Source organism: Desmodus rotundus, chromosome 3 (genome assembly GCF_022682495.2).
Source record: "Desmodus rotundus isolate HL8 chromosome 3, HLdesRot8A.1, whole genome shotgun sequence".
In the NCBI taxonomy this organism is placed as follows: Eukaryota; Metazoa; Chordata; class Mammalia; order Chiroptera; family Phyllostomidae; genus Desmodus; species Desmodus rotundus.
In genome coordinates, this window is record NC_071389.1 from 22751980 (window position 1) to 22765733 (window position 13754).

The 13754-nt window shown below is 46.9% G+C and overlaps 1 protein-coding gene across 3 annotated transcripts in view; it reads left to right on the plus strand.

The window, feature by feature from the left end:
- Positions 1–908: 908 nt before the first annotated feature.
- Positions 909–13754, plus strand: part of LOC112299351 (protein argonaute-1) — a 38139-nt gene continuing 25293 nt past the window's right edge. For 2 of the 3 annotated variants that reach the window (XM_024554569.3, XM_024554570.3), the window contains exons 1-7: positions 909–1163; positions 6520–6703; positions 11752–11872; positions 12309–12490; positions 12887–13023; positions 13247–13381; positions 13532–13619. In XM_024554569.3, coding sequence (XP_024410337.1) covers positions 1139–1163; positions 6520–6703; positions 11752–11872; positions 12309–12490; positions 12887–13023; positions 13247–13381; positions 13532–13619 — 872 coding nt within the window. In that variant the 5' untranslated portion in view covers positions 909–1138. Of the gene's footprint in view, positions 1164–6519; positions 6704–11751; positions 11873–12308; positions 12491–12804; positions 13024–13246; positions 13382–13531; positions 13620–13754 lie in introns of those variants that run through there. The other variant, XM_045190828.2, reaches the window with a different exon arrangement.

A 13754-nucleotide genomic window follows, 5' to 3' on the forward strand; every position in this document is an offset into this window, starting at 1 on the left:
GATGAAACCTTCAAGAGGAAAATGGAGAGTTGAATTAGAAGAGAGCTGGGTTTGAAATCATGGTGAACCCTGTTAACAGGGCAAAAGCAAAAGGGGGCCCTTGAAGAAGACTGAAAAGGACTTAAGCAGTTGACCTCAGAAAATGCTGAAGCCAAGTAGAAGGCTCAAAAAGGAAGGAGAATCATAGTGTCAGAGAAATAAGACTTGAAAATTATCCTTTGAACTTCGACACAAGTCTTAAGTGACGTGGTGAGGACAGAAGCACATTGACTGAGTTCAGGCATCAGCAGTAGATGAGAAAGTGGAGACAGGTGCTTCCCAGGTCCCACACATAGAGGTCTGTAGGCGCACTTGAGTGTGACATCTTCCAGGGTAGGCAGGGTCTCTTTCATATCTGTGGTCTCAGCACCCAGCACGCGGCCTGGAAAAGAGGGTGGCGTCAGAGAGTTCAGTGACTAGGGACGGAGAAAGGCTTCGCGGAGGCAGTCGCCTTCCAGCCAAAGCGTGAAGGATGAGAGAGATTGGGAAGAAAGGTGGGAGGCAGGGCCCCTGGGTAATGGGTTGCTCGGAGTGTTGAGGGGGACCTGGCAATGAGGTGGGGTTCCGTAATGTGCTCGGGGCTCCGTGCAAAGCGGGGAGGCTATGTGTAGGCTCGAAGGGACCTATTTGGGGAAAAGACACAAGGCCCGAGGTTGCTGCTGGTGGGTGTCCTCCCCGCCCCGCCCCACTTACGCCGCTGCGCGGTTCTGCTGCGCCTCTACCGAAGCCCTCCCGCCGGGCTGCACGTTGACAGGCGACCGCCAGGGGCCGCTGCATCAGGTCCCCGGTGCCCCCGCCCCTCTCCATTGGCCTTTGTTGCCGTCGGAGCGCCCCGCTTGACTCGTTCCCGTCCGCCCCCTGGGCCTGGCGGTCGCGCCTGCGCACTGGCAGCTGGCTGGGTGCTCGCAGGGGGAGCTGCTGCAGGCTCCGCGGCGGCGGCGGCAACGGAGGCTGCGGGGGTGGCGGCGCGAGCGGCCGGGCTTGGGGCGGGAGCCGAGCCCGGCCCGGGAGCCCTAGCAGCTAGAGTGCGGGGTACCTAGGCCCCTCACACTGGACTCCACAGTCTCCAGGCCGCCTGATCTCCGCACGGGTATATGGGATGGAAGCGGGACCCTCGGGAGCAGGTAAGGGCCCCGGGGAGGTGGGGGGAGACGGTGCGCGTTCCAGAGGACCAGAAGACTCCCGCGTGAAGAGTGGGATTTCCGAGTGAGAGGAGGTTTCCTGAGTGAGGAGAGAGGTTCTTATGGGATGGGGGGCCCAGTTTAAAAGGGGCTGCGTGCAGTTCCGGGGGAAACCTTGTGAATGGAGCTCTGAGATGGGGGCCTTTTTATCAAAGGAGGCTCTATACAATCCTGGAGGTGGGAAGTAATCTAGAGAAGGGCCGCAACACACGTAAGAACTCCCGGAGGTCCCGGGAGGCCTAGGGAGAGTCCCGGCAGGTGGCAGGGGGCGGGCTCCAGGTGTCCTGGAGAGGAGGGGGTCGACGCAGATGGGCCCTAGCCGCAGCATGCCAGGGGCGGGGGTTCAGCGGCTCTGGGCTGGGCTAACGTCTCTTGGGGGAAGGCGCCAGGGCTGGACTGTGAGCTCCGCCCAACCGGGCCTGACGCGGGGGCGAGGGTCAGGGGGCGGTGGGTGGGGATCCAGCCCCAGGATTTCCCCCCGTGAGTCCGGGGAGCTGGAGCACAGGCGCCCGAGCATGCGCGGAGGTAGCCGTTGGAAGGGGCTGCCCTATGTGGTGGGGGCGTGGCTGCTCGAATTCCCCCCACTCTCCATCCCGCGTGGTTTGGCTTGGAAAAAGGAGCGCGCTGGTGGGGTACAGTCTCTCTAAGATTATGCTGGCAGAGTGCAAATGGAAATGGTCCCCTTCCCTATCTTAGGGGTTCTTACACTAGCCCTGAAAATCCTCAGTCACAGTTTGCCAAGTGCCTTATTCTGCCACTGGGATGAGGAAAGACTGGGATGGACGCAATGTTCTTGGGGCGGGTCCTCCTTAAAGATAGGCCTTAGAAAAGGTGTTGGTTACTGATGGACCAAGGCCAGGACCAGGTTTACCTGGAAGAGGTTGTCTGCCTGGTTTGCTCTCTTCTGGTCCAATACTGCGTAGAGGTGGGATCTTTTAATCAAAGGATAATGACCTTTGCGTTGAAATGGCCCCCAAGGTGACAGCTATCTCATTCTGTACCTTAATATGTCTGTGGCTCCACTCTCCCACTGGGCATCTTATCTATTTCCTCTCTCTAATCCCCAGAAACTGCTAGGGCCATGTCATTAGACCCAAGGTTGCCAAGTTAGCCTTTTGTCACAAATAAGTTGTTTGGGGGAGGGAGGGGATTATATCGTTTACCTTGCTGGGTCTCCTTGCTCACGGGTAATCAGGAGTAAAGGAGATAATAACAGGAGAAACTGAGGCTTGGCTTCCACAAGTAGACTGAAGTCCCCAGGATGGGTGGTGGGATGGTGACACCTCCTGTGTCCTAGGTACTTTGATGGGCAGAGCAGCCTGGACCTGGGAATCCTTTTTTTTTTCTTTTTAAAGATTTTATTTATTTATTGTTAGAGAGAGAGGAAGGGAGGGAAAAAGGGAGAGAAACATCAGTTGCCTCTCATAGGCGCCTGACCAGGGACTGAACGCAGGTTGCCCACAACCCAGGCATATGCCTGACTAGGGAATCTAACAGGTGACCATTTGCTCTGTAGGACAAAGGCCATCCAACTGAGCCACACTGGTCAGGGCTGGACCTGGGAGTCCTTTAGATCATATCTCACACCACCTCCTTCCAAGTGGTCTGGGAGTGGGAGTAGGATTTCCATTTGGGACATGAATTTCATTTCTGGTGGAAGAATCTTGGTCCTTTATACCAGACCTAATTTCAAGGAAATAGCTCCTACCAACTCATTCAAGTTATCTATTCAATGATCTGTAAGTCCTTTTCCCCAAGCAAAAACAACCTGGTAAAGTCTGGATAGGTCTTAAGATAGAGATCAGGGAGCAGCTGAGTTCAGAGAACTACTCCTTCTCTTAGGCCTGTCTCACCATTCCAGGAACTCTCTTGGTTTTCTAGGCTGGAGACTGTTTGCAACAACCTGTGGACTACACTAGGAGTGGGGCACAGAGGTTACCACAGATTGCCAGGAGCTGACATCCATACCAGGCTGCTAATTATTTTATGCTGATGAGTTCTTAATGGGATTCTTGAAGAATTGGCTGGAGCGATTAAAAAACAAACAAAACTCAGCCTGACTGGTGTGGCTCAGTGGGTTGGACATCGTGCCACAAACGAAAGGTCGCTGGTCCCACTCCCAGTCAGGGCACGTGCCTGGGTTGTGGGCCAGGTTACCTGTTGGGGGTGTGCAAGAGGCAGCTGATCGATGGTTCTCTCTCACATCAATGTTTCTCTCCCTCTCTTTCTCCCTCCTTTCCCGTCTCTCTAAAAATAAATAAATAAATAAATTTAAAAAGCGTTAAAAAAACCAGACTGGTTATAAGAAATGAGCTTCTAGGGGAGGGACTACAGCCTGGTATCTGGAGTTGACTGTAGCCTAGTAGGGCAGGCTTTGACTCACCAAACGGTGTCATTGAAATTCATTCTGGAAGCTGTGGATGAAGGTACCCCATAACTGTCTCCTTGCCAGGCCCAGACTATTATTCTCTAGGAACTGGGAGGCCAGAATCCACAAAAGTGAGGTGTTGTTGCTGGCTTCACTGGGCTTGTGTCCAAAGGTGCCTTCCGTGCTCAGGTGTGTTCTGAGCACATGTACTGGCCTGGGAGCCCCCTGGGGGTCCAGGTAGTGTCAAATGTTTAGGCCCTGACACAAAGTGCATATTTATTAAGTTGAATCCCATTCCAGGGTGACATAAATTGTTAATAACATAATCGGATATTTAACATTTTGTATATACTTATGTGTAGACAAATTCTCCTTGGAGAATTGGCCTCTTAGCCTTGCATTTGTCTTTTGTACAAGCTGTCTGGTTCCTTGGGAGGTTATGTGTCTCTGAACTGCAGGGAAGGAGTCCCTGAGCCTGGCCTTTCAGCTCTGTTACTTTTCCTTCTCAGGGCTGGTTGGGGATGGGGGAGGGGGAGTGTCCTTTTCACAGCCCCTCCTTCCTTGCTTTTGTCTGCAAGGAAGGGCCCCGCCCCTTTCCCCCAAGGCCCAAGCTTTGTCCTCTCTGCTGGGGCCCTCATCTGCATCACAAAGTGGCCGTCTGTCCCTGTCTGGGTTTGAGGGGAAGTGTCTCCCTTTCTCAGACTAAAAGATGGGGGCAGGGTGAAGTAAGGGGGGGGCTTGGCTACAGCTGTGAGGCTTGCAGGGGGATGGGATGGGTCAGAACTTACTCCTTCCTCTTGCCTTCCCTAGTTTGGGGATGAGGGAGTGCTCTGGGCCTTTCCTGTTTTCCTAAAGCCTCCTTGGAGTGACGGGTGCCTGGTACCTAAGACTGTCTGGCCTATAGTCCTCTTTCTGGGGATGAGAAGGCTTTGAGGATCCAGTGTTTGTCCCATCCCCGGTCAGTTCTACCCTGCCCCCAGCTCTAGGGACGCCTTTCTCCTAGGCTCCAGCTGATTATTCAGTCTGGGGAGGCTAAGGAGGTTAATGGAATGTAAGAACTTGGAGAGGGGAAGGGTGTCTTTTACCAGCTACATCTACCAGGGTGCGTGTTTGTCCTGCGCAGAGTTTATAATTGTTTATAGTTTGCAGGTGTTTTTGTGTTTGTGCGCTGTGTCTGTTCTTTGCGGTGTGTCTGTGGATCTGTTTGTTAACTTAGTATCTGTATATTGAACATTTCCTGTGTGTCAGACATCCACACAGGAGAGTCAGCAGTGACCAAAGAAGATGGTCCCTGCCTTTGAAGAGCTTACAATCTAGGGTAGTAAGGGGTATTTGTATAAAGGTTTTGTCCAGGTCTAAATGAGTGTTTGAATGCCAATGACAGGTATGTGTCACGTTGTGTGTGTGTGTCTGTGCCTTGTGTGTAATTTCTGTCTACCTCTTTTTAGGGTAGGTGGTCAGGTGCTCAGAGTTAGGCTTTCACTTCCCCACGTGGCTGACTCTTGAAGGTCTTTCCCCTCAGGCTGGGCCTGCCTTCCCCAGTCTGCATGGTGGGGGTGGGGGGGGGGGCTGGATTTGACAGGTGGTTAGAAGGAGACAGCAGCTTAGCTCTGGGAAGCGTGCCCCTCTCCATGAATGGTTCTGACCTCTTCCTGACCCCCCAGCTGAGGATATGCCCCATCCCCCCGCCGCTTCCCCCCCTCCCCAGTCTGGCCCACTGTGAAAACCGAGCTCTGGTGATGGGAGGTTCTGGGCTGGCTTATTCATCTTGCCTCCCACCTGAGCTGGTCCTCTACTGGCAAGGACAATAGTAGCTCTGGACAAAGGCTTCTCTTCTATTGTTTTCCTTTTCCCTTTAGATAGAAAATAAAACTAGGGGCAGCGATCAGGCTGGTAGCCAGAGAGGAGAAAGTAGTGGGAGCTGGCCTTGCCCTAGCCCTGTCCCCAGGGCCCTATCCGTCTTGCAATTGATTCCCTTCTGCTGCTGTCTGGCTCTGTGTGGAAGGAGCTGTGGGCCATGGAGACAGTCCTGTATCCTCCCCAGAGCCCATATCTCTCCCTTCTCCAGCGTTCTAAAGGCTGCCTCTGCTTCCCAAGTCCTCTACTCTAGCCTCCGCTTGCCTCAGTCTCCTATATTCAGTGTGTCTTCATTCCCTAGCTTTTTCTTCTTGTGAGCTTTTCCTTTATTGTTTCCCCAGTTGCAGGCTTGCTTCTTGACCAAACTCCCGACTCTAACCTGTCTTACCTCAGCCCCTAACTGCAGCCTTCTGTCTTTCCCTGGCTCCCAGTTCAACCCTTTTTTTTGTTAAGACCACCAGTCTGGTTTCTTCATCAGCTCCCTATTTCAGCCTCTCTCCTTTTCTTAGTTTCCAAACTCTATCCTTTTAGCCTTTTCTTCTTTTCTGTCTCCAGCCTCAGCGACTCAGTTGTCTTTAATCCTTTCTCAAACACTGTCCCACCCCTCAATCTGGCCTTCTTTGGAATTTCCTCCTGCCTACAGAGGAGCATTAAGGTGATGCTATTTTGCGTTCAGGGTGGTGATGAATGAAGTGAGCATCTGGCTGGCAGAGAATAGGGCATTCTTGGTCTGTTAGATACCTGGTGGAGGCATGTATCTTAATCTGGTAGAAGGAAGGGTGTTGTTACTGGGAGCCAGATTTAGACCCTCTACTTAACATGTAATAGGAACTTATTACATATTCACTTGATGAATTTATGATAGACAAGGGTAATTTTCCTAATTGGAGAGAGCTTTTAAAAAAATGAAACTGGGATGTCTGAGCCAGTGGAAACCCTCAGTTTGCTTAGGTGGGCAGAAAAGATGCTCCCCTTGCACTCTCCTGCTCCTCTTCTGGGGAGCCTTGTGCCTTCTCTGATACGTGTGTAAGGAGATCGCCAGACTTTACCCTCATCAGCCTCTTTGTCTTGTAGCTGCGGGCGCATACCTGCCCCCTCTGCAGCAGGTGTTCCAAGCACCTCGCAGGCCTGGCATTGGCACAGTGGGGAAACCAATCAAGCTCCTGGCCAATTACTTTGAGGTGGACATCCCTAAGATTGACGTCTACCACTACGAGGTGGATATCAAGCCGGATAAGTGTCCTCGCAGAGTCAACAGGTAAATGATGCACACCTAAGACACCAAGTGCAGGAGAATTTACTTTTCTGAATCTCAGAACCTTGAAAGAGGATCCAGAGAGGTAAAAGAAGAAAAAAGAAATACACACACACACACACACACACTTATACACTAGAGGGTGATACCACTAAATTTAAGATAGTTTTTGAGGAGGAGATTTCAAGTAGGGAAGATGCTGAAAAATATCATTGGATTTGACTATTAGGTATCCTCTGTTAGAGCAGTTTTGTTAGAGTAGTTCGGCTAGTAATATAAGTACAGTGAGTTAAGGAATAAGGGGAAGGTAATGCGGTAGGAATAGTGAGACCAGATAGCTTTTGCCAAGTAGCTTGGCAGTGAAACGTGGGGAGAGGAAATACATTGGTTAGGAGGATTATAGTGGTCACGTACAGTGCCTAACCTAGCACGTTTTAATATTTGTTGAAATGAATGAATGAAAAGTATTTAAGAATGAGACATGGATATATTTATAAACTGAGGAGAAGGAGCTAGTGGAGAAGAGCTTAAAGGTGCATGACAGAGGGGAGGAATGAGTGGGATGTCCTTGCCGAGGCAAGGAGACTTTATAGGACACACATTTGGAAGGACTAGCCAATTTAAAATCTTTTATTTTAATTTTATTACTATTTGAAAATTATATATATACAATATAAAGAAATTTAAAAAGCCCTTGCTGGTGTGGCTCAGTGGATTGAGTGCCAGCCTGCGAATCAAAGTGTCGCCAGTTCTATTCCCAGTCAGGGGACCTGCCAGGGTTGTAGGCCAGGTCCCCAGTGGGGGACACATGAGAGGCAACCACACATTGATGTTTCTCTCCCTCTCTTTCTCCCTCCCTTCCCCCCTCTCTATATAAATAAATAAAATTTTTTAAAAAGAAACAAATTTAAAATATTAACAAAAAGAGTAGCAGTGAAAAATGTCTTCTGTTACCCTGGTTTCCAGTGCCCTAGTCCCTTTCCCTGGAGGCATCTATTGTTACCATTTTTGAGTATGTTTGTTACAATTCTTGAATGTGCTTCCAGCTATTTTTCTTTGCACATGCAAGAATATATGTATGTAGAGCATTTTTTTAATTGTATAGGATATAGAATCCTGTATACCTTACTCTGTATTTTGTTTTTTTCCTACTGAACAATACATTTTGGAAAATAATATATATCAGTGCATACATATCTGCCTCATTCTTTTTCATAACTCTACAGGTATTCCCTTGAATGTGATGTTGTTATAACTTATTTAATAACTCTATTGAGGAACATGTAGGGTGAGTCTAAACTTGTTACAAAAATGAAACTATCAAATATTATTAAATATAGATACATTTTTGAACTCAAGTATGAGTGTATCTGTAGGATAAATTCCTAGGAGTGGATTTGCTGGCACAGTGCATTAAAAATTTTTGAGATAATTGCTAGTTTTTATTAGGTTAGTTGTACCAATTTATACTTCCATGAGCGAGTTATTAAGAATGCCTCTTCTCTATATCTGCAGCAATCCAGTATATTGTATTTTTTGATCTTTGACATTTTGATAAGTAGAAAATTCATTTGAATTTAGTTTTTCAATTAAATTTCCCATCTTTTATTATAGAATTTTAATTCATTTGAAAAATATTTATCATCTCATAAGTTGAGTCATGGTTTGGCTTTTTTTTTTTTAATTGAGATAACATTGGTTAATAATAACATATTTCAGGTATACAACATTATAATTTGATATCTGTATATTCTGTTGTGTGTTCACCACCAAAAGCCTGGTGTTCCATCCGTCACCATGTATTTAACCCCCTTTATCTGTTCTGCCCTCCCCTGACCCCTCTTCTCTCTGGTAACCACCAATATGTTGTCTGTTATCTATGAGTTTGTTTTTGTTTTGTTTTGTTTGTTCATTTGTTACTTTTTAGTTTATGTTCCATGTATGAGAGAAATCATAAAGTTTTTGTCCTTTTTCTTCTGACTTCACATAAAACTGTCAAGATCCCTCCCTGTTGTCACCAATGGCAGTATTTCCTCATTTTTACGGCCGAGTAGTGTTCCATTAATAATACATCTCACGTCGTCCTTATCCATTCATTGGTTGGTGGACACTAGTGGTTGTTTTGAAATCTTGACTATTATAAATAATGTTGCGATGAACATTAGGGTACATATATCTTTTTGAATTAATGTTTTCATATTCTTTGGATAAATACCCGGGAGAGGAATTGCTAGATCATATGGTAGTTCTTATGTTTTTTCGAGGATCCTCCATACTGTTTTCTATAGTGGCTGCACCAATTGACAGCTCCACCAACAGCATATCAAGGTTCTATTTTCTCCATACCTTGCCAACATTTGTTATTTTCTCTTTGAAAATAGCTATTGATTTTTTTCATTTTTTAATATATTTTATTGATTATGCTATTACAGTTGTCCCATTTTCCCCCTTTACCCGCCTCTGCCCTTCACACCCGCTCCTGCCCACATTCCCCCCCTTTAGTTCATGTCCATGGGTCATACATATAAGTTCGTTGGTTTCTACATTTCCTATACTATTCTTACCCTCCCCCTGTCTATTTTCTACCTATCATTTATGCTACTTATTCTCTGTACCTTTTCCCCCATTCTCTCCCTCCCATTCCCCTGTTGATAACCCTCCATGTGATCTCCATTTCTGTGGTTCTGTTCCTCTTCTAGTTGTTTGCTTAGTTTGCTTTTGTTTTTGTTTTAGGTGTGGTTGCTATTGATTATTTTGATAATAGCTATATGATAATAGCTATTTTGATAATAGCAATTGCCAGCACTTGTTATTTTCTCTTTTTGATAATAGCCCATGGTTTTGATTTGCAGTCCCCTGATAATTAGCGATATTGAACATTTTTCCTGTGCCCGTTGGCCACCTATCTGTCTTCCTTTGAAAAATATATGTTCAGCTCCTCTGTCTACTTTTTTATTCAGTTATTTAATTAATTAATTATTTTCAAGATTTTATTTATTTTCAGAAAGAGGGAAAGGAACATCTGTGTATGAGAGAAACAATCAGCTGTCTCTCACATGCCCCCAGTGGGGACCTGGCCCACAACCCAAGCATGTGCTCTGACTGGGCATTGAACCAGCCACCTTTTGGTTTGCAGGCTGGCACTCAATCTACTGAGCTACACCAGCCAGGGCTAATTTATTTTTTTATTGTATTTTTTCTCATTACTATTTATCCCCCTTATAAAATGGGCCCTCGCCCCATTTGTTTGTTTTTTTGTTATTGAGTTGTATGTGTTCTATATATATTTGGATATTTACCTCTTATTAGAAATATCATTTGCAAATGTTTACTCCCATTCAGTTGGTTGCCTTTTTGTTTTGTTGATGATTTCCTTTGTTGCAAAGAAGCTTTTTAGTTTGATGTAGTCCCATTTGTTTATTTTTGTTTTTTGTTTCTCTTGCATTTGGAGTCAAATTCACAAAAACACCACTAAGGTCAATGTCCAGAAGCTTTGTGTCTATGTCTTTATTCATTTTATTGTTTCAGGTCTTACATTCAAGTCTTTAATCCATTTTGAGTGAATTTTTGTGTATAGTTTAAGATAGTTGCCTGGTTTCACTCTTTTGCATATGGCTATCCAATTTTCTCAATACTATGTATTGAAGAGACTTTCTCCATTGTGTATTCTTGGCTCCTTTGTTGTAAATTAGTTGTTCATATATGTGTGGGTTTCTGGGCACTCAATTCTGTTCCATTGGTCCATGTGTCTGTTTTTCTGTATTTTAGTCTAATTAAAAATTATGTTCCTGTAACGAGTGAAATTGGACATATTTTTTAGATGTTTAAAAATCACATATGGGCGGAGGAGGGTATAAAGGGATTAAATGGTGATGGAAAAAATACAATAAAGATTAAATTTTAAAAAGTCATATATAGAAAGATTTCAAGTGAGGAAAGAAAAAGAAGAGGCTTGCTATGGTTTACTCTGTTTAGAGTTATAGAGTTGCTTTCTTTTTTTTAAAGATTTTATTTATTTTTAGAGAGGGGGAGGGAGGGAGAAAGAGGAAGACAAATATTAATGTGTGGTTGCTTCTTGAGCGTCCCCTACTGGGGATCTGGCCTACAACTCAGGCATGTGCCGTGACTGGGAATCAAACCAGTGACCCTTTGGTTCTCAGGCTGGCACTCAATCCATTGAGCCACACCAACCAGGGCAAGTTGCTTTTTGAAAGGAAATAGAAATGGATTCTGGATTTAAAAGGTAGTAGAGAAGTTTTGACATAGTCTGTGAGGGGTGGGAGTGATCAGGAAGATGAAAAAGATTGTTGGGTAGCACTGAAGCCTAATTGGGATTGAAACCATGTGTTTACAGTTGCTTCCAATATACATTTTGAGTCTTTTTTATCCAGTAGTTGTTAAAAGCTTTGGTTTAGAAAGTGAAGATGTGAGATCGTTGGATGGGCTGGGATTTTGAAGGGTAGATGGATACGTTGTTATCTAAGTGGCAGAGGACAGGAAGTGAAATCTAGTAAGAGATGAAAATGGAGAGGAAACAGGGTGGTGGGACCTAGGGCTTCAGAGACATGGGAGAGATGAGGTTCTTCTTTCATAGTTCATTCCTATTCCAATTTGGATCTCTTCCCCATCTATATGTTTTGCTTACCAGCTTGGGAATTGGAGGGGCCTCAGTTCTGTTCCTGATTCTTGATAGGCCCTCAGAGGAAGCCCTTCTCCCCTCAGCCTCCCTCTCTGTTCAGAAGGCACTTACTCTTTCAGGTCCTTTAGAGCATTAGTAATGTGAAGACCAGAAGCATCGCCTGGGGTGTTAGAAATGTAGAATTTCAGGCTTTGCTCTAGATCTACTGAGTCAGAATCTGCATTTTACTAAGATCTCCAGGTGATTCATAGGAACATTGAAGTTGGAAAAGCACAGTGATAGAGTAGATGAGATTAAACGTAGTTACTAGGAGAGAATGTAGTAGACGAGACATTGCCTGGACTTTGAATTACTTCCAGAAGCTCGAAGTGGTAGTCTGTCAGCTTTTACAGGCTGTTCCTATCCCTCACAGGGAAGTGGTGGAATACATGGTCCAGCATTTCAAGCCTCAGATCTTTGGTGATCGCAAACCCGTGTATGATGGAAAGAAGAACATTTACACTGTCACAGCACTACCCATTGGCAATGAACGGGTAAGGTGGGAGTGAGGCCTGTTTCAGGGGGCCTGGGGCAGGACAGAGCTCACGTAAGCCTCTTTGGAGTCAGGCATTCCAGAGATCCCTTTCATCTTTTGTGCTGAGAAAGTGTGTTTTAGGGTGAGGGAAGGGTAGGTACTGGTGTTTATTTAGCCTATTGTATGTCTATCCCTGTTTTAGACAGATTGAGAGTAGACTCAAAATAGACCTAGACCTTGAGGACTTTCTGCTAAGTGTGGGTGAGAGAGACAGAAGCACTGAGCCAAGGTGGCTGGAGACTAAGGGGCTGCATTTACTCTGAAGTCTTCCTTGTGAGCCCCTTTAGGGCTGAGTCTTAGCAAATCCATGGGGAGGGGGACAGTTGAGGCAGGGCAGAGGATGTTGGCTTGTGGGAAAGTACTGGAAGTCCTTCACCCCTTTCTCTCTACTGAAGGTTGACTTTGAGGTGACAATCCCTGGGGAAGGGAAAGATCGGATATTCAAGGTCTCCATCAAGTGGCTGGCCATTGTGAGCTGGCGCATGCTGCATGAGGCCCTGGTCAGTGGCCAGATCCCTGTTCCCCTGGAGTCTGTGCAAGCCCTGGATGTGGCCATGCGGCACCTGGCATCCATGAGGTACTGGGTATAGTTAATATTTGGGCTACTGCTGGTGTCAGAACTGCTATGGGGGGAGGAGGGGAACGAGCACATATTAAGGTTCTACAATGTGCCTTTAAAACAATATTCTTTGAAGCCCTACAATATGCCAGGCAAGCATATATATACATTTAGATGGTTTAAACCATTGGCCCTGTCCCTTTTAGATATCTTTGGGCTGTGACCCATCTGTCCCTTCAGGGCAGAGAAAGGGTAGAGACTTTCACAAGGTCAGTTACACAACTAGCAAATGATCAGAGCTGGAATTAAAGCCCTGGTGTCCTGCCTTCCAGGCCAGGGCTCCTCCGTGCCCAGGATGCCTCACAGGGTGGGGGCCTGTGCCCGAGGGACCAGTTCTCTGCCTGTCCCTGCCAGGTACACCCCTGTGGGCCGCTCCTTCTTCTCACCGCCTGAGGGCTACTACCACCCGCTGGGGGGTGGGCGCGAGGTCTGGTTCGGCTTTCACCAGTCTGTGCGCCCTGCCATGTGGAAGATGATGCTCAACATTGATGGTGAGTGGGGAGAGCTATGGAGCCAGGGGCACCCTGAGTCCAGTGACCACACTCCCAGCCTTATCCCTCCCAGCTCTGCAACCACACTCCTAGTCTAATCCCTACAGCCCTGGGACCCCTCCCCCATCCCAAACCCTATGAGGAAGAGGGTGTACAGAGCAGTATTTCCATTTATTCTGGAAGAGAGAACCTCCGTTGAGCTAGGCCTACTCTGTCCCCACAGTCTCAGCGACTGCCTTCTACAAGGCGCAGCCGGTGATCGAGTTCATGTGTGAGGTGCTGGACATCAGGAACATAGATGAGCAGCCCAAGCCGCTCACAGACTCTCAGCGTGTGCGCTTTACCAAGGAGATCAAGGGTAAGGACCCAACCAGGCAGGGCAGGGAAGCAGCCTTACTTTCTCATTAGCCCTAAAAGGAAATTCCCCTGGGATATGTTCAGGAGAGGGGCCAAGCCTGGGAACATGAGCAACCTATTTCAACCCTGACAAGCAGTGTGTGTATTCTAGGCCTGAAGGTGGAAGTGACCCACTGTGGACAGATGAAGAGGAAATACCGCGTGTGTAATGTTACCCGCCGCCCTGCCAGCCATCAGACGTAAGTTGACAGGGCTGCCCAGCCATACCTTCCGCGGAGGAGTGCTGATACTTCAACACACTCCCATCACTCCTTCCTGCCCCACTGGCCCTGAGAATGAGCCTTGGACTGGCCCTGTTTTTGAATAAGCTGAGG